The following is a 21,396-nucleotide window of genomic DNA, read 5'->3' on the forward strand; positions in this document are numbered from 1 at the left end:
GTACATTTTTGGTGAAGAATCAACAAAAGTGGGACACAATTGTGAAGTTGAACGAAATTTATTGGTTATTTTAAATTTTCGTGGAAATTCAAAAACTGAAAAGTGGGGCGTGCAATATTATTCAGCCCCTTTACTTTCAATGCAGCAAACTCACTCCAGAAGTTCATTGTGGATCTCTGAATGATCCAATGTTGTCCTAAATGACTAATGATGATAAATATAATCCACCTGTGTGTAATCAAGTCTCCGTATAAATGCACCTGCTCTGTGATAGACTCAGGGTTCTGCTTGAAGCACAGAGAGCATCATGAAGACCAAGAAACACAACAGGCAGGTCCGTGATACTGTTGTGGAGAAGTTGAAAGCCGGATTTGGAAACAAAATGATTTCCAAAACCTTAAACATCCCAAGGAGCACTGTGCAAGCGATCATATTGAAATGGAAGGAGTATCATACCACTGCAAATCTACCAAGACCCGGCAGTCCCTCTAAACTTTCATCTCAAACAAGGAGAAGACTGATCAGAGATGCAGCCAAGAGGCCCATGATCACTCTGGATGAACTGCAGAGATCTACAGCTGAGATGGGACAGCCTGTCCATAGGACAACCATCAGTCGTACACTTCACAAATCTGGCCTTTATGGAAGAGTGGCAAGAAGAAAGCAATTTCTCAAAGATATCCATAAAAAGTGTTGTTTAAAGTTTGCAACAAGCCACCTGGGAGACACACCAAACATATGGAAGAAGGTGCTCTGGTCAGATGAAACCAAAAATCGAAAAAACGATATGTTTGGAGTAAATGCAACACAGCTCATCACCCTGAACACACCATCCCCACTGTAAAACATGATGGTGGCAGCATCATGGTTTGGGCCTGCTTTTCTTTAGCAGGGACAGGGAAGATGGTTAAAATTGATGGGAAGATGGATGGAGCCAAATACAGGACCATTCTTGAAGAAAACCTGTTGGAGTCTGTAAAAGACCTGAGACTGGGATGGATATTTGTCTTCCAACAAGACAATGATCCCAAACATAAGCCAAAATCTACAATGGAATGATTCACAAATAAACGTATCCAGGTGTTAGAATGGCCAAGTCACAGTCCAGACCTGAATCCAATCGAGATTCTGTGGAAAGAGCTGAAAACTGCTGTTCACAAACGATCTCCATCCAACCTCACTGAGCTCGAGCTGTTTGCCAAGGAAGAATGGGCAAGAATTTCAGTCTCTCGATGTACAAAACTGATAGAGACATAGCCCAAGCGACTTGCAGCTGTAATCGCAGCAAAAGGTGGCGCAACAAAGCATTAAGTTAAAGGGACCGAATAATATTGTACGCCCCACTTTTCAGTTTTTGAATTTCCACAAAAATGTAAAATAACCAATAAATTTCGATCAACTTCACAATTGTGTCCCACTTGTTGTTGATTCTTCACCAAAAATTTAGATTTGGTATCTTTATGTTTGAAGCATGATATGTGGGAAAAGGTTGAAAAGTTCGAGGGGGCCGAATACTTTCGCAAGGCACTGTATATAGGTGGGGGGCACAGATCACATGTGGAAACATAGCTGGGGGGCACAGAGATCATGGGAGGCACATAGCTGCATAGCTGGTGGGGGGCACATAGCTTAGGGGCACAGATTACAAATAGAAAAGCACACAGCTGCCAGCACAGAGATCCCCGGGGAGGCACAGAAATTGCTGTGGACTCTCTGGCAGCATCTCCTCTTCCGGGACATGTGGACGGGAGAGTATTGGGCGCTAATCCCGCCCACCCAGATGCTAACCCCGCCCACCCAGACGACATCATCATTCATGTGCAGGGCAGGCAGTGTTTTGTAATGAATGCTGCGTTCCGTGCACTTGGGGGTTAAAGGGCCGGCAGCTGACAGGATACAGCTGCCACCCGAGCATTGGGGACTCCAGGGACCTGCCCGCGGGTCGGAAGTTCCCCACCCCTGATATACATAATGAATGCAGCGTCAATGTTGACGTCAGTTCTTTTTTTTTTTCCCATTCATCCTCTTCTAGGTTGTCTCAGAGCTATATATACTGAATTATAGACTAGTAAATTTATGGGAATTCCTGTAGTGATTTTATAATATAACATTCATCATTTGCTAAACTTTTGCTCAGTGCTGTATATACAGTATCTACTCTCCAAGATTGAAATTGTATCACCAAGAAGGAAATGTCATGGAGTTGTGGAAATCACAGGCTAGACATTTTGCTGATATGCAAATGATGAAAAAAATGGGACCAAAAGTTTCTAATCATCTCGATTTATTCCGTATGGAGTGTAAGCGCCACACACAGAAATCCCCACACTTACAGCTTTGGCTGCTATGAGTCAGGTTATTATTGGTTGTCTGTGGAATTTTCTGCCGCACTGAATGCATTTGGGCAAATCATCAAGATCTGCTGCTGGCAGCTTCCTTTGCAGTTGCCAATTAATGATTTTCCAATTGTGTTTGATGGGAAACAAGTCCATAAACGCTATAAGCCATGATAGCATGTTTAGGTTTGGCAGGCCGCCCACAGTGGCACTGGCAACATGTGGCTTGGTGTTATTGTGTGGAAAAATGTCTCCTGAGACACTTTAGAGAAATGGCCGTACTGCTGGTTCTACCACCAAATCAAATATAATGCTGGGCTGTTGGTGTACCTAGAAAGAAGACTAGAGATAATAAATATCTAAATATCCCTGGTGAAAAAAACCTACAAATTTAAACAGTACCAGTCAGAACAGGCCAAAATCAGATAGATTTTGCTTTTATTTTATTCCCGTTGCTCCTCTGAGTTTAAGGTACGTTTTAGAATCCAACATACAATTCTAGAGATATGGGCCTTTTTATTTAGTGCTACTTTTTTTTTTTATCAAGCAGGCATTACTCACAAAGTAAAAATGCAGAGCAGCCTAAAGACGTCCATCTTGAACGCGGCAGCCAGGGTCATATTTCTGTCCAGCCGCTTCACCGATGCCTCCATCTTGTGCCAGTCATTACACTGGCTACCTATTCGCTACAGGGTCCAGTATAAACTCATCTCTCTCACCCACACAGCTCTCCACTGTTCTGCACCGCCTTATATCTCCTCTCTCATCTCTGTCTATCATCCTACACGTGCCCTCCATTCTGCAAATGACCTAAGACTAACATCCCCCGTAATCCGAACCTCGCACCTCCGTCTCCAAGACTTCTCTCGTGCTGCTCCAGCTCTCTGGAATGCACCTCCCCAGACGATCAGACTGATACCTAGCCCTGACCTATTCAAGCGCGCGTTGAAAACCCATCTCTTCAAACAAGCCTACCACATCAACTACTCAGCAAACTAACTTTGCCCTGTTCCCTCCTTCCAAATATTATTCTGAATCTGCACCCTACTATTCATCTGTCTCCACACCCTCCATGCACATGATAACTGCACTTGATACTTGTCTATTGCACTGAAACACACGGGCTGCTGACCGGATCTTGCAGCTTTATATGAAAATCCCTATTTATTATAATTTATAATTGCCAGACCTGAATTAACAAGCACTTCTCACCTACTGTGTCCCCCCATTTCCTTGTAGATTGTAAGCTTGCGAGCAGGGACCTCACTCCTAATGTCACTGTTTGAATTGTCTTAACTTGTATTGAATTTATTGTCTGTACATGTCCCTGCTTAACTGTAAAGTGCTGCGGAATATGTTGGCGCTATATAAATAAAAATTATTATTATTATTATTAAAGACACACCCCAGAGGATCCTGTTGGCCACACCCACTTGTAAAGCCAATTAAAATATATATTAAATATAAAGACTTGAAAAAAATATATGCATATCATACTCAGAAGCAGCAAGAATAACATAAGAGCACAAGCTGGCCACTTTTCACCTAGTGAAAGGTCATCATTAATGGGCAGGTAGAATCCAGTTGTGTGGTATACACCCAATTGGTCGAAGGAAAGATTTGCATTTTACTTATCTGGGAAAACATAACTTTGGAAACTGCGGGACACAGAAGAAAACAAACTACTTTTCCATACACGGTGATGGACCCCTTTAAAGTAAATGCAGTTGTCGCATTCCTCTACAGGACACCAACCGAAGCTTAGAGCATCTGATTTGACCCCATTCTGGAGGGGAGTACAGTAGTTTTTTTTTTTTGCAGTCATGTATGAACACTATGAAATGAGCAAGTCCTATCAGCTTTCTTTGCATAGGAGTCTACTGCCCTCCAGAGGAATCCTTACAAATTACAATTTACTGAGTGTCCATCACGATTTTAGATTCTGAAGGGTGAGCACATGAAGAGCACATCATGATTGAGCCATGCACGTCCTACAAGTACAAACATGATTATCGCCAATAGCACCCACCATTTACATCCTGTATATCAGGGGCTGCTGCCAAAAGTTACAGTCCACACACGATGGGCATGAGGGGTCTAAAAATGAATCTGTCACCAGGATTTTGCTACTTAATCTAAGAGTAGTATGACGTAGAGACAGGGACACTGATTCTGGCGATGTCACTTACTGTAGTTCTTGCTCTAATTTTGATACAATCAGTGCTTTATCAGCAAAATATTATCACTAGAGGACTAGCAAACCTGCTGCCATGTAGTCCAACCACACCCCCACCACTGATTGGCAGCATACTATGCACAGGCAGAAAGCAGCCAATCAGCGATGTGGGCTGAGTTATACAGAGCTCAGCATTCAGAGAACTGCTAGATATGCAGCACTAAGTAATACATCGCAGCAGTCGAGGTCTCGGCCCCTGCATAATGTTGCTCTCGGATGAAGTAGCAAAAACCTGGTGACAGATTCCCTTTAATGATATTATATAATGGCATGATACATAGAAAACAAACAAAATACATAGTCGCTCGCAGCAGTAACGTTTTGGCACTACACACGAGAAGACACAAAGCTTTTACTAAGGTCTAACCCTGTTGGATGGAGTTTTGGGTGACAGTAGGCACATGATTACACAATTATTATAAACTTCTTGGTTTTAGACAGACTTCAACCTTGAGTTGTTTTACCTGTCGAATAAAGTTAGGGGGGCCCAGAAGAATCTTGTTTTTTACTGGCAGTCACGCCTAACTATGGGTCCAGGCAAAATAAGTCCCTGCGGTTACATATCATGATCTCAGGAGGTACGCCGCTACTGCTACAGCATTGAGCCTCCGAAAAGTGCTGTGCTCTGACCGAAAAAAAAATCCAGGTAATATATAATATTATATAATTTTACTCCTTTTTAATTTATTAGGATTCACATTTTTTTGCGATTGCAGATTTGTTGCTTTTAAAAAAAATTTTTTATGGGTTGTGACGGTAAAAAAAAAAAAAGCAGGACAATTCTGTCATTTTTTAAGACCAGATTTTGGCATTCATTTTTACTCCATTGATTGTGATGTGAAAAATGACACCTAAACTTCTGAGTCAGTAAAGGTATGGGGATACTAAATCTGAAAAGTAAACATGAAAATAAAAAAATTTGTAATATTTCAGATTAACGAAATCTGCTTCTTTCTCCTCCTGGACGGACTATTTATTCTCAATTCACAGGTAAAATCTGTCTTCATTGAATATGGACATCTCAGAGCGGGATATGTACTCCACCGGGCAACATCCTTCAACTTGAGCTCCTGATGAAGCTCATACCAAAACAAGGCGAAACGTGTAGAGGTACAAACGGCTAAATTTACTTTGAATACATGTTTTGTATGGACTTTATGAAGGAAATTATGATTGTGATATATATGGGTGGATCACTTTTTATCTTGAGCACCTATACAATAACAATGGTTTATCATTATGCCAGTCTCCACAGCCTAGGTAGGTGGAAAGTTCAGGAAACAGTGTGACATATAGTTGATTTGGGTTTTTTGACAAATCCGATAAAAGCTTGATATCTTGCTCTGGTGGTTTTGGGAGATTTGGGTAAAATTTGGCCATTCGAGCAGTATATTTATATCTCTGTTTTGTCATCTCTTTGGCACCTCAGATAATTGTATATTATTGTGAATGACCGAAAGTAGATTATCTTCTCTGGTGGTTTTGGAGATTTGGGCAAAGGTTGACATGTTGCAACTATATTCACATCCCTATCACGCCATTTCTTTGGTCATCTTTGTGGCACATTAGCTAACTATACGTTATCTTGACTGACCTAAGTAGAGACGTTAGAACATACCTGGCTTGGACTGGCCCACTGGAGAACAGGAGAATCCTCCGGTGGGCCACCACCCTCTTATACGAGCAGTACTTGGCACTATACACTTGAATCACTATGTACAGACAATGGAGGCATCTTATTTATTTAGAAATATACCCAGTTCCTTGTTGTATAAATTGTGATTGCGATAATGTCACAATTATGGGGTCCTGGAGTAGAATACTGGTGGGCTCTCAAGTACAACACTGCCAGTAACAGCTGACGAGGAGCGGGGGCGCCGCAATCAATGTATTAAGGTAGAAGCCATATGGTTTTATCCTGAAGAAGAGGTTGGATAGCCTTGAAACCCAAAGATTGTACACCACAGAATAAAAGTTTTTATCAATTATCTCTTGGATCCATTTGTGGAATATCGACAGCAGCGCAAGGAAAGCCACCTATCTCCTTACTACTTGTACTACCTTCTGATCCATGACCCGCAGTTGCAGCAGCTGGTCTACATGTGTAAATTGTTGCAATTGCAACAAGACAAGGTGATCAAGCACCCCGTTTTCATATTTGCTCCCCAGCTTCATCACGACAATCAATATCTCATGGTGACAACCTCCGCGGCATAGGTAGGTGTCAATTTTAGGAAAAACGAATTTAAGGCAATATACTGTATGCTAACTGACTATGGACATTCTCATTACTGAGATAGGAGATAGCAGTTGGTGCTCATAACGTTCTATGGAGAACTGTAACTGTCAGTTCCGTAGAATGACTGTCGTCCTCTAGCTCCTCCCGTCTCCATAGAATTCTAAAAGCACCAACTGTTATCTCACTAAAAGAAAAAACCTTCGTTGAATTAAGAATTTACGAGTAAATGGAGTGTGAATGATCAGTCCAGGAGAAAGCAGCAGATTATTCTGAGTAGATATATTTCAAAGTTGCTTTTTTTCCATGTGCACTATTGATTTATTAAATAATTAAAGTGACGGTTACTCTCTAGTCTTTGTTACATTGCACTACTAGCGTCACATTCTTAGAGCTATAGCCGGTTTATTTTTTACCTTTGATGGAGCTGTTGGAAGGCTTACTCTTGGTGAGTTGACATTGTTTTTCTAGAGCATTCACAGCCAGGGCAGGATAAAAAACATGGATGGATTTATATTAGAAGAGACAGTTTGACAATGTCAAAAAATAATTATATTTTCATCCTATTGTTTTAGATTTATATACACCTGACTCCCACATCTCCTGAGCACACTTCATACATTCCCAATCAGGATATGGCAAATTATGCCATGGAGTTTAACCTTTTATTTTTCCGCCAATATGGCCATGTGAGGTCTTGTTTTTTGCGGGACGAGTTGTACTTTTGAACGACACCATTTCTTTTTACCATATTGTGTACTCAAAAACGGAACCAACGCTCCCCTGATGAAGCCTTTGGGTAAAACGTGCGTTGGGGCTCGTGGACCAGGACACATGTACACTACCCTTCCTTCAATAACATTCCGTCTTGTTATAAGTATTTACTTATTTCTTTCTCTCATTGAATCATTGAGCATCAGTCATAGCACGGCTCCATGACTTGGGGTATCTATAGTAAGGTCTTTTATAGGTTTAAAGTGTTTTAAAAAATTTTTATACTGTATACCTGTACATGTGCGTCGGTTCCACTTGTAGGAACATTTTGTTTGGTCATATCTATATGTTTTTCAGGTTTATAATTTCTTCTTTTAACTATATTTAAATAAAATGTTAGATTTTATGAGACTTTTTTTTGCACTCCCTTTTTTCATATGTTGGTTTATAAGTAAGCACATCTGTAGTAAGAAGCATATCAATCTCTATTTTAGAGACAAAAAAAAACATAATAGAGAAAAACAATTAAAAAACAGAACATCCCCAAAGCACACGGCCCTTGAAGAAGCCAGTTTACTGGCGAGACGCGTCGGGCGTATTCTGTGCCCCCCTTCTCCCCTGCCCTCCACACCTTCAGCTTAACTCCGCCCGCCTTCAGATTTTACAGCCTAGAACTAGACACTGCTCCCCATACAAGTAGCAGAGTGAAATTGTGCCCATATTATAAATGACAAATATAGAGTAAATCAAATGGTGAAACTGGAGAAACAAAAAAGGGCAAATCGTGTCTTATCTCATAACCGAATGGTATAAAGCATTATAAGTGCACTCAGCTGATGGGGTTTTGACAGTCACAACCCCTACAGAAGCACGTAAGGGCTGCTGGACCACCAAAGGGACACCATGCAATAAATGAGGAATATGGTGGTTCAGAGTCCGCGCTGCCCAAGGTTCAAAGGTACAATCACACACAAAGGTGAAACATGAATGTGGTTTATTAGGTCAATGCGTTTTAAGGTTTCCAAACCTCTTCATCAGGACCAAACCACAACGATAACTGGTGTTCCTCATTTATTGCAAAAACATAGCACACAAGTACGGTACTATAATCACAGTACATACATACGGTATACCACAGGTCTCTGCTAGTCAGTGTATGTAGTTTCCAGTTTTTTCATGGTAACCTTTTTACTGCTCTTTGTGTGATTCTTGGTGGGATGCTATTGGTTCGGCATGTGCTCTTGATTCATCAGTCGCCCTCTCACAGCATCGTTAGGCAGTATACCATAGATACACGTGTTTATTATTGGTGGTCTCTGTAGCACTTCCTAGCAGAGGCCCGTGTTTTAGGTATTTACTGTGATTACTGTACTTATGCATATTCTACATTGTCATTTAGAATATATTTATTGTTGACTTATCTTTGAAGACTACCAATTTTTTTTATTTAAATTTTCATTCTCTACTTCAGAGCACAACTCCAGCCCCAGGACCTCCCACTGATCATACAATCACATACTACCTAAAGCCCCCCAAACATATTAATTGCTGTTGACCCAGCAAAATCGGGCATGCCTGATTGACATCTGCCCGCCACCCCTGACAAAGTTAGCGGCACCCCCATACACAATGTGTTGGCTGAACCCATTGATATCGGCATATGCGTCTGACATTACTCTAATGTGTATGGGGGATTCATTTTTTACCTCTGTGGGGGCAGCCATTTTGAGTCTTGAAGACATGACTACATTTTTTTTGTTTCACTATTCCGTAACATTTTAAGTTTTCCATTGACGCAACCATATAAGCGCTTATTTTATTGTGAGTAGTTTTTAATGGCTTCATTTTTGGGTACAAAATGTGTTGTACACTTTTAATTATTTTTGCAGGAAATAAAAAAAGCCATTCCACAATATTTTTAGTTTTATTTCTTGGGATTTATTTTTCATGGCATTCACCATGCAATGTAATTGATTAATTGGCCCGGGGAGCCCATTTTCATTCTCGAAGAACTTAGATGTCACTTTTACGGTATCCTCTGTTTCGGGCTCTACTCTTTTTGCCTGCTTGTCGAGGGGTCGTCATGTGAGCACTTCTACGCAACTAGCATCGCGTACTAGGGGTAATGTGCCACAAATCTTCTCCTTCTGGATCTCTCCATCACTCCAAAAACCCTTTAACCCAGAGGTATCAAACTCAGCTGGGTAAATGGTATGTACATAAAAAAATGTGACTATGATGGGCTGCATTCTTTGCAGGACAAGATGATGTTTTCAGTGACACCATTTTTAATATGACTATAATTTTTAACATTTTTGGCCTTTTTTTTGTAATAACTTTAATGGTATTTATCATATTGGTTATGTGTTGTGAGTTCATTTTCCCCTTCGTCACTGAGGTCTGGTGAACTCCCTATTCTGGTAAAGGAGGGTAGTGAGCCTGATTATCAGGCACCTGAGCCTAATGATGATGACTGGCCGAGTGGAGTCACGGACTGGATATAAGGCTGCTGACGCCCTTCTGCCCTGCGGGTGATTTCTCTGTGGACTTCTAGGATACCAGTCTGATTCCTGCTCCTCTAAAGCTAAGTTTTCTGCTTTGCCTTTTAGCATTTGTGTTTTGTTTTTGTTTGCCCTGCTTTTCTGGATTCTGCCATTCCTTGCTGGGGTGAGCTGAATCTCCTTTTGCCGGTTGCTCTGTCTTCAGAATATTCCTGAGTACTGACATAGTCTTTTTGAAGCCTAGCGTCTTCAGGGCCTTTTTCACTGTCAGTCTGTTGGCTCTTGTTTTCATAGGGTTTTTTACGGATTGCCTTCCTGTCCTTTCCTATCTAGTTAGCTTGGGCCCCTTCTATCTTTCTGTCTGTGTTGTGTTCTTTCTTCTTGCTTCACCGTCATTATATGTGGGGGGCTTCCTTTTGCTTTGGGGTCTGCTCTGGGGCAGTTTAGATTTCCCTTTCTGTCTTTAGGCTATTTAGTTCTCCGGCTGTGATCGAGGGGTCTAGGTCATCGTAGGAACCCCCCACGGCTACTGCTAGTTGTGTTGATAGGTTCAGGGGTCTGCAATCCGATAGCTGCCAACCTCTCTGGTTTTCTGGACTTAGCTAGCATTTCTGTTTTTGCCTCCTACGGTGACTCAATCATAACAGTTATGGTACAGGCTTTAGTTTGTATATAAAACTTAAAGGGAATCGGTCACCTCATTTTTGGCATATAAGATGTGGCCACCGCCATCAAGGGCTTATCTACAGCATTCTGTATTGCTGTAGATAAGCCCCTGATGTAACCTGAAAGAGAAGAAAAAGAAGTTAGATTACACTCACCGGAGGGCGCGATCCGATGCGGTGGGTATCGCGGTCCGGCGCTTCCCATCTTCTAGAGATGCCGTCCTTCTTACTTGTGCCGCGGCTCCTGCGCAGGCGCACTGCTCTGCCCTGTTGAGGGCAGAGTAAAGTACTGCAGTGCACAGGCGCCGGACATCTCTGACCTTTCCCGGCGCCTGCGAATTCTGTAGATAAGCCCCGCATCTCATAGGCCAAAAATGAGGTGACAGAATCCCTTTAATATCAAAATATTTTTGATATTTGTTCCATATTTTATTTAGAATTTAAAAAAAAAATTTTAAACTTTTTTCCCCTCTTTTTTTGTCCCCCCATTGGCCTCACCCAGTAATATTGTTAAAGAATTAGCACCATATAAAAATTCTGCTCCTCATCCTTTAATGTCCTCCATCCTGGTCTATATTTTGCAGTAATGTCCCCCGTCCTGTAATAATCCTCCTTCCTGATAGCAATCTTGTAATAATGAAGTGCATGTACTTCTTGTAATAATGTCCTCGATTTTGCATTATTCACATACAAAAAAAAAAAAAAAAATTCTTCTCACCTGCCCTCGTACCCTCCGTGAACAGAGTCCTTTTCCTCTTCTACAGCCGGAATGGCACCAGACGTCAGCTACCAGTCTCTGATTGGCTAGTGGCCAGTATAGGTATTATGGTGTACATTAGTCTGAGGAAAAAAAGAAAAGCGCTGGTATCTGTGACGCCTTGACTCCCTGGATGCAATGGTCTCAGAACTCAGGAGCCCAAGGGCCCCACAATGGAGAGTGTTTGAGACTCCTGGTCATGACAGAGATATATAGTGTGTCATAGAGATTAAGTATTAAGAGTCCTGGACAACCACAGAATATAAAAAATAAATAATATAGGATGTTACCGTACCCAGCACCCATTGAGGCCCCAAAAATGCCTAGTGTGATTTGTGCAAATAATAAAATAAAGAAGTAGACATTGTAAAAGTGATCCAGTAGGTAATCAGACACCGGGAACATGAGGGATTTACTGCGAATATGTTTATAAAATGCTCCAGTTCATGTCTATAAATATAATTAATCACAGAGTAAAATCACTATTATCTGATTGGCACTAAGAGTCCTCTCCTTTCTCTTTAGAAGTAAGAACGTCCAGGTCCTCCTTCTCTTCATAGTATTCTGCTGCATTAACATGGACCAAGACTGGACGAGACAGAATCTTTAGTGCTTCGAGGTAGCTTGGTGGCGGAGTCCGTGTGTTCTCCAAAGGTTTGGACAAAACGCGAAGCGCGTGCATGTAGCTGGGCGGAGGGGTGATGGTGTTATTCAACTGGAAACCATGAGGCGCCAACAAAGCATTCACTTCTATTGCCAACAACAAAAAAAGGAAAAACATAAAAAATAAAACTTGAGGAGAATGCAAGAGAAGCTATCGAAAGAACAATACTTTACGGTTTGTCTGGACCTTTGGAACAGCTGTATCTAAACCAAGCAAAAAAAAAATATTCTACTTTTCAAAAAATTCAGCAAAGCAAAAAATAAAACAAAAAAAAAAAAAAACAAACATTGTGGGACTGACAGTCAGCTAATGAAAGACATTCAAGCCACATATCCGAGCCCTTGCCTACTCCTGCCGATTCCAATTCAAAAATATTTTCCAGACCCGTACATTCCTTGCCCAAGAAACTGCAAAAACACCTGAGCATGCCCTCATCATCTCCCGCCTCGACTATTGCAACCTCCTACTCTCTGGCACCACTCCAATCTATCCTATACTCTGCTGCCCGACCAATCCACCTGTCTCCCCGTTATTTCCCAGCCTCTCCTCTCTGCCAGGTCCTTCACTGGCTTCCTATTGTCCAGAGGCTCCAGTTCGGAACCCTAACTATGACATAGAAAGCCATCCACAAACTGTCTCCTCCATACATCTGCAACCTGGTCTCCCGGTACTTACCCACACACAACCTTGGATCCTCTCAAGATCTTCTCTATTCCCCTCTTATCTCTTCTTCCCACAACCGCATACAAGACTTCTCCTGTGCTTCCCCCATACTCTGGAACTCTCTACCCCAACACATCAGACTCTCGCCTACCATGGAATCCTTCAAAAGGAACCTAAAGACCCACCTCTCGACAAGCCTACAACCTGCAGTGAAACAAAACACCGTGAGCACTAAAGGGTGGTGCTAAAGTTAGGTTCCCAAACTGTATAGTAAGTATGTAGAAACTTAGCACTCAACTTAAGTATAAACAAGGCAAATTTATTGTAGTAGGAAGGAAAACGTTTCGGTCAATAAATGACCTTCTTCAGTTACGTGTATATGCTAGATATCTTGCAATAGGATATACACCTATTGAATAGCTTGATGTGCCCAGTCTTGGGACATATTGTCCTCAGGCTTGGCTGGTAAACTTGATTAGACGTGAAGCAGGGGCCTACGTGCCTCCAGATGCGGGATCCGCCGCAAATCCGTAGAGATTTGTGGCGGATCCCGCACCTGGAGGCACGTAGGCCCCTGCTTCACTTCTAATCAAGTTTACCAGCCAAGCCTGAGGACAATATGTCCCAAGACTGAGCACATCAAGCTATTCAATAGGTGTATATCCTATTGCAAGATATCTAGCATATACACGTAACTGAAGAAGGTCATTTATTGACCGAAACGTTTTCCTTCCTACTACAATAAATTTGCCTTGTTTATACTTAAGTTGAGTGCCAAGTTTCTACATACTTACAACCTGCAGTGATCCTCAATCTGCTGAACCGCTGCACGACTAGTTCTACCCTCTCCTAGTGCATCCTCACCCATCCCATGTAGACTGTGAGCCCTCGCGGGCAGGGTCCTCTCTCCTTCTGTACTTGTGTGTGCCTTGTATTCCTCATGTTTATTGTACTTGTCTATGTATGCCCCTTTTTCACATGTAAAGCGCCATGGAATAAATGGCGCTATAATAATGAATAATAATTCAGGTTTCTTTCCAGGAGGATCCCCTAATACCACCAAGAAGGCTGTAAACAAAGTATCTGCATTCAGTCTTCATAGCACCATCGCTAAACAAGATTCAAGAAGTAGGAGAGTGAAAAAGTTGCCCCAACCTCAAGAGATCAACTCCGGTCTCAGGTCCACACAACTCCACTTCAAACTGTGAGTGAAGGGAGCTGGTTGACAAGCTCTTCAAAAGCCAAGCCAGCTCCCTTTGCTGTTCACATGATAGAAAAAAGGCCTGGCTTAGCTACTGAAATGAGCTTGTCAGCCAGCCCCCTTTACTCACAGCCCCGATGAGGTGCCCGTGCCTTCAATCACAGCCCTGATGAAGTGCCCGTGCCTTCACTCACAGCCCTGATGAGGTGCCGATCCCTTCGCTCACAACCCTGATGAGGTGCTGATCCCTTCACTCACAGTCCTGATGAGGTGCCCATGCCTTTGCTCACAGCCCTGATGAGGTGCCCATGCCTTCGCTCACAGCCCTGTTGAGGTGCCCATGCCTTCGCTCACAGCCCTGATGAGGTGCCCGTGCCTTCACTCACAGCCCTGATGAGGTGCCCGTGCCTTCACTCACAGCCCTGATGAGGTGCCCGTGCCTTCACTCACAGCCCTGATGAGGTGCCCGTGCCTTCACTCACAGCCCTGATGAGATGTCATGCAGGGGGCATTTATGCACATGTAATCGAAGTACATGTATCAAAGTACTATTGGCAGTTATAACATGGATGAATGTGACACGCATCTCTATTCTCTTCATACAGGTAACCAGCTTTTCCAATCTCTGCTCTGAATCCACTCCTGTGTCTCCATTCAATGTCAGCAAGCAGTTAATCCTGAATGCTATCTCTGTGTTTTCAACTCTGCAAGCTTATATCTGGTATATAGTTTTTTCAACTTACTCTGCTTGTCCCCTTATGTTGTGAGGTCAAGAAACTTTTCAAAGTGCTTTATGATCCATGTAGTGCTGGACATGTGTTTATTTGACCACAACATTTTATTGGGTCCTGGTGTCTCAATTTAGTGTGATTGATTAACGAGAAGAGAGAGCCAACCAAAAAAAAAAAACTTAGCCTTAACCTCCTACAGTGGGGCAAAAAAGTATTTAGTCAGTCAGCAATAGTGCAAGTTCCACCACTTAAAAAGATGAGAGGCGTCTGTAATTTACATCATAGGTAGACCTCAACTATGGGAGACAAACTGAGAAAAAAAAATCCAGAAAATCACATTGTCTGTTTTTTTTTCATTTTATTTGCATATTATGGTGGAAAATAAGTATTTGGTCAGAAACAAGCAATCAAGATTTCTGGCTCTCACAGACCTGTAACTTCTTCTTTAAGAGTCTCCTCTTTCCTCCACTCATTACCTGTAGTAATGGCACCTGTTTAAACTTGTTATCAGTATAAAAAGACACCTGTGCACACCCTCAAACAGTCTGACTCCAAACTCCACTATGGTGAAGACCAAAGAGCTGTCAAAGGACACCAGAAACAAAATTGTAGCCCTGCACCAGGCTGGGAAGACTGAATCTGCAATAGCCAACCAGCTTGGAGTGAAGAAATCAACTGTGGGAGCAATAATTAGAAAATGGAAGACATACAAGACCACTGATAATCTCCCTCGATCTGGTGCTCCACGCAAAATCCCACCCCGTGGGGTCAGAATGATCACAAGAACGGTGAGCAAAAATCCCAGAACCACGCGGGGGGACCTAGTGAATGAACTGCAGAGAGCTGGGACCAATGTAACAAGGCCTACCATAAGTAACACACTACGCCACCATGGACTCAGATCCTGCAGTGCCAGACGTGTCCCACTGCTTAAGCCTGTACATGTCCAGGCCCATCTGAAGTTTGCTAGAGAGCATTTGGATGATCCAGAGGAGTTTTGGGAGAATGTCCTATGGTCTGATGAAACCAAACTGGAACTGTTTGGTAGAAACACAACTTGTCGTGTTTGGAGGAAAAAGAATACTGAGTTGCATCCATCAAACACCATACCTACTGTAAAGCATGGTGGTGGAAACATCATGATTTGGGGCTGTTTCTCTGCAAAGGGGCCAGGACGACTGATCCGGGTACATGAAAGAATGAATGGGGCCATGTATCGTGAGATTTTGAGTGCAAACCTCCTTCCATCAGCAAAGGCATTGAATATGAAATGTGGCTGGGTCTTTCAACATGACAATGATCCAAAGCACACCGCCAGGGCAACGAAGGAGTGGCTTCGTAAGAAGCATTTCAAGGTCCTGGAGTGGCCTAGCCAGTCTCCAGATCTCAACCCTATAGAAAACCTTTGGAGGGAGTTGAAAGTCCGTGTTGCCAAGTGAAAAGCCAACAACATCACTGCTCTAGAGGAGATCTGCATGGAGGAATGGGCCAACATACCAACAACAGTGTGTGGCAACCTTGTGAAGACTTACAGAAAACTTTTGACCTCTGTCATTGCCAACAAAGGATATATCACAAAGTATTGAGATGAAATTTTGTTTCTGACCAAATACTTATTTTCCACCATAATATGCAAATAAAATGAAAAAAAAACAGACAATGTGATTTTCTGGATTTTTTTTTCTCAGTTTGTCTCCCATAGTTGAGGTCTACCTATGATGTAAATTACAGACGCCTCTCATCTTTTTAAGTGGTGGAACTTGCACTATTGCTGACTGACTAAATACTTTTTTGCCCCACTGTATATATTCAGACCTAGCTAGGGGGAGCATTTATGCAGGGGGCATTTATGCACATGTAATCGAAGTGCATGTATCAAAGTACTATTGGAAGTTATAACATGGAAGTTAGACAGGGCAGGAGACAGGTAAGACATTTATATACATCTACTCCCTGTACATTTGGAGTACAACAAATATATACCATATGCATTTGTGTAATTTTAATCCTGGCCGCTGCATTCACACACATCCACTGCCCTGGCATTAACTCTCTACACTCCATCCATATTGGCCCCTCGCTTCTTTCCTCTCCTATGTATAGCACTCACGCTCTTTTCACGTTGTTAAATTGCACAGATCCAGTCAGTCCCACCATTCAACATCAGAGACGCTCTCACAAATCACTTAACCATCTGCTCACTCTTTCTATCCTCCTTCTCCTAGTCGCAGGAGACATTGCTCCCAACCCTGGTCCCCCATGCTATAGAAAGTCAAACCCCCCCGACTGCTACACTCAGAAACCCCTCTAATCTTATTAATATTCCCTGCCTGCCATCTGTCTCTCTTAATTGTGCACTTTGGAATTCTCGCTCAGTGTGTAAGGCTGGTTTCACATTAGCGCTTTTTAAGCGCACGCACGGCAGGGGGTAGCTCTGCCCCCGAGCCGGCTCTCTGCCCGGCGTGCCCGCCCCTTGCTTGTAGCGCCGCCTCCTAGCGCACAGCGGCGCCTGCGATCGGCGCACCCTATCTTTAGCATAGGGTGCGCAGATCGTGCGCAGGCCGTGCGCTAGTTGCGCTTTGACCTGCGCTGCGCACTTTTGACGGTGCGCCGTGCGCGCCAAAATCCGAAGTTTGATTTTGGCGCGCACGGCGCACCGTCAAAAGTGCGCAGCGCAGGTCAAAGCGCAACTAGCGCACGATCTGCGCACCCTATGCTAAAGATAGGGTGCGCCGATCGCAGGCGCCGCTGTGTGCTAGGAGGCGGCGCTACAAGCAAGGGGCGGGCACGCCGGGCAGAGAGCCGGCGCGGGGGCGGAGCTACCCCCGGCCGTGCGTGCGCTTAAAAAGCGCTAATGTGAAACCAGCCTAACAAACTCTCCTTCATCCATGACTTCTTCCTTTCTAATTCTCTTAACCTCCTGGCACTTACTGAAACCTGGATCCAGCAGTCAGACACTACCGCTGCTGCTGCTCTTTCATACGGGGGGCTACACTTCTCTCATACCCCAAGATCAGACAATAGAGCAGGTGGAGGCGTTGGTCTGCTCCTATCATCAAAATGTACCTTTCAGGTTATCCCTCAAGTATCCTCACTTGTCTTCCCATCTTTTGAGGTCCATGCCATCAGACTCTACACCCCCCCCTCTCCATGCGAGTGGCGGTGGTGTATCGTCCTCCCGGCCCCTCCCATCAGTTCCTGGATCATTTTGCCACTTGGCTCACACATTTTCTCTCCTGTGACATCCCTACCCTCATCATGGGAGATTTCAACATCCCCATTGCTCTTCCCCTCTCACCATCTGCTACTCACCTTTTATCTCTAACCTCCTCATTTGGCCTTTCGCAGCTTACTAATTCTCCAACTCATGAAGACGGAAACTCCCTCGACTTGGTCTTCTCTCGGCTTTGTGCAGTGGATGATTTTGCAAACTCCCCTCTCCCGCTCTCTGACCACAATCTTCTTTCATTCTCTATAAAGAACTGCCAGGCTGCTCAGGTCACCCCCACTGTCCAGACTTATAGAAACATACAAGCCATTAACACCCAGAAACTTATGAAGAACTTGCAGTCTTCATTGGCCCCCATCTCCTCCCTCTCATGTCATGATTCTGCATTGAAGCATTACAATGAAACACTTCAAAGTGCCCTGGATGAATTTGCACCCCCTATAAATAGAACACCACAACACAGACGGCGACAACCCTGGCACACGGTGCAAACACGTTTCCTGCAGCGGTGCTCCAGGTGCGCCGAACGTCTGTGGAGAAAATCCAATCTACACGAAGATTTCATCCATTTTAAGTTTATGCTTAGAACATACAACACTGCCCTTCACCTCTCCAAACAAACCTATTTCAACACCCTCATCACCTCACTGTCAAATAACCCGAAATGTCTCTGACACTTTTCATTCTCTACTCAATCCAAGAGTACAGGCCCCAACCACAGAGCTCAGAGCTGACGATCTGGCCAATTACTTCAAAGAAAAAATTGACCAGATTCGACAGGAAATTATCTCCCAATCACCTCATTCCACGCACTGTCCTCCCTCCCCCACTGCATCTAGCTCACTCTCTGATTTTGAACCAGTCACAGAAGAAGAAGTAAGCAGGCTCCTTGCATCTTCTCGCCCAACTACTTGCACCAGTGACCCATTTCCGTCACATCTCCTCCAGTCCCTTTCCCCTGCTGTCACCCCTCACCTAACTAAAATATTTAACCTCTCTCTCTCTTCTGGTATTTTTCCCTCCTCATTTAAGCATGCCATCATACATCCACTACTTAAAAAACCATCCCTCGACCAAAACTGTGCCGCTAACTATACACCTGTCTCTAATCTTCCCTTCATCTCTAAACTCCTGGAACGCCTGGTCCACTCCCGTCTTATCCGCTATCTCTCAGAAAACTCTGTTCTCGACCCTCTCCAATCCGGTTTCCGCTCTTTACACTCCACTGAAACTGCCCTCACTAAAGTCTCTAATGATCTGCTAACAACTAAATCAAATGGTCATTACTCCATGCTAATTCTCTTGGATCTTTCTGCAGCATTCGACACTGTGGATCATCAGCTCCTCCTCACTATGCTCCGTTCCATTGGCCTCAAGGACACCGTTCTCTCCTGATTCTCCTCCTATCTCTCTGGCCGCTCCTTTAGTGTATCTTTTGCCGGTTCCTCCTCCTCTCACCTTCCCCTTACTGTTGGGGTCCCCCAAGGATCGGTTCTAGGCCCCCTCCTCTTCTCCTTGTACACTGCCCCTATTGGTCAAACAATCAGTAGATTTGGGTTCCAGTACCATCTCTATGCTGATGACACCCAATTATACGCTTCTTCTCCTGAAATCACGCCAGTCTTTCTAGAAAACACCGGCGATTGTCTAAACGCTGTGTCTAATATCATGTCCTCACTATATCTGAAACTGAACCTGTCAAAAACTGAACTCCTGGTGTTTCCTCCCTCTACTAATGTACCTATACCCGACATTGCTATTTCTGTGGGTGGCTCCACTATTACTCCCCAGCAACAGGCCCGCTGTCTTGGGGTCATACTTGATTCCGAGCTTTCCTTTGCCCCCCACATTCGATCACTGGCTCGCTCTTGTCATCTGCACCTCAAAAACATTTCTAGAATTCGACCTTTTCTTACTTTTGACTCTGCAAAAACTCTTACTGTTTCTCTGATTCATTCTCGTCTCGACTATTGTAACTCTCTTCTAATCAGTCTCCCTCTTACCAAACTCTCCCCTCTCCAATCTGTCTTGAATGCTGCAGCCAGGATCATATTCCTCACCAATCGTTACACCGATGCCTCTACCTTGTGCCAGTCATTACACTGGCTACCCATCCACTCCAGAATTCAGTATAAACTTATTACCCTCACCCACAAAGCCCTCCATGGCTCAGCACCACCCTACATCTCCTCCCTTGTTTCAGTATACCACCCTACCCGCGCCCTCCGTTCTGCTGATGAACTGAGGTTAGTATCCTCAATAGTCAGAACCTCCCACTCCCGTCTCCAAGACTTTACACGTGCCGCGCCAATTCTTTGGAATGCACTTCCCAGGTCAATACGATTAGTCCCCAATCCCCACAATTTTAAGCGTGCCCTGAAAACACATTTATTCAGACTGGCCTATCGCCTCAACACATTAACCTAATCTATCCCTGATTGGCACAGCCAAAAGTTTTACCATAACCAGATTTCCTGCATCATGTTCCTATATGCTTTATGCATCCATTAGCCCTCTGTGTCTGTACAGTTACACACTTAACATTATGGCTGGTCCATACAATCAGGGCAACTGTTACCACCCACCTTTCGTGTCTACCTCTTTCCTCATAGACTGTAAGCTTGCGAGCAGGGCCCTCATTCCTCTTGGTATTTGTTATAATCTACTGTATGTGATTATTGTTATGCTGTAATGTCTATTGTCTGTACAAATCCCCTCTGAAATGTAAAGTGCTGCGGAATATGTCGGCACTATAAAAATAAAATTTATTATTATTATTAGGTGTCCGTGCCGTCACTAACAGCCCTGATGAGGTGCCCGTGCCTTCACTCACAGCTCTGATGAGGTGCCCGTGCCTTCATTCACAGCCCCGATGAGGTGCCCATGCCTTCGCTCACAGCCCTGATGAGATGCCCGTGCCTTCACTCGCAGCTCTGATGAGGTGCCCGTGCCTTCACTCACAGCCCTGATGAGGTGCCCGTGCCTTCACTCACAGCCCTGATGAGGTGCCCGTGCCTTCACTCACAGCTCTGATGAGGTGCCCGTGCCTTCACTCACAGCTCTGATGAGGTGCCCGTGCCTTCACTCACAGCCCCGATGAGGTGCCCGAGCCTTCATTCACAGCCCCGATGAGGTGCCCATGCCTTCGCTCACAGCCCTGATGAGATGCCCGTGCCTTCACTCGCAGCCCTGATGAGATTCTCATGCCTTTGCTCGCAGCCCTGATGAGATGCCCGTGCCTTCACTCACAGCCCTGATGAGGTGCCCGTGCCTTCACTCACAGCTCTGATGAGGTGCCCGTGCCTTCACTCACAGCCCTGATGAGGTGCCCGTGCCTTCACTCACAGCTCTGATGAGGTGCCCGTGCCTTCACTCACAGCCCCGATGAGGTGCCCGAGCCTTCATTCACAGCCCCGATGAGGTGCCCATGCCTTCGCTCACAGCCCTGATGAGATGCCCGTGC

General features: G+C 44.1%; 1 protein-coding gene across 5 annotated transcripts in view; it reads right to left on the bottom strand.

Moving 5' to 3' along the window:
• The window catches only part of LOC141100254 (T-cell differentiation antigen CD6-like), a 91,503-nt gene that overhangs the window by 23,863 nt on the left and 46,244 nt on the right, over window positions 1-21,396 (bottom strand). Inside the window, exon 8 of one of the 5 annotated variants that reach the window (XM_073588585.1) lies at window positions 11,857-12,195. The exons of the other annotated variants lie outside the window; for them this stretch is intronic. Coding sequence (XP_073444686.1) covers window positions 11,945-12,195 — 251 coding nt within the window. The 3' untranslated portion in view covers window positions 11,857-11,944. Of the gene's footprint in view, window positions 1-11,856; window positions 12,196-21,396 lie in introns of those variants that run through there. 5 annotated transcript variants of the gene reach the window in all.

The sequence above is a fragment of the Dendrobates tinctorius genome, unplaced genomic scaffold, assembly GCF_039654945.1.
Source record: "Dendrobates tinctorius isolate UK_male_01 unplaced genomic scaffold, ASM3965494v1 ptg000104l, whole genome shotgun sequence".
NCBI classification, from domain to species: Eukaryota; Metazoa; Chordata; class Amphibia; order Anura; family Dendrobatidae; genus Dendrobates; species Dendrobates tinctorius.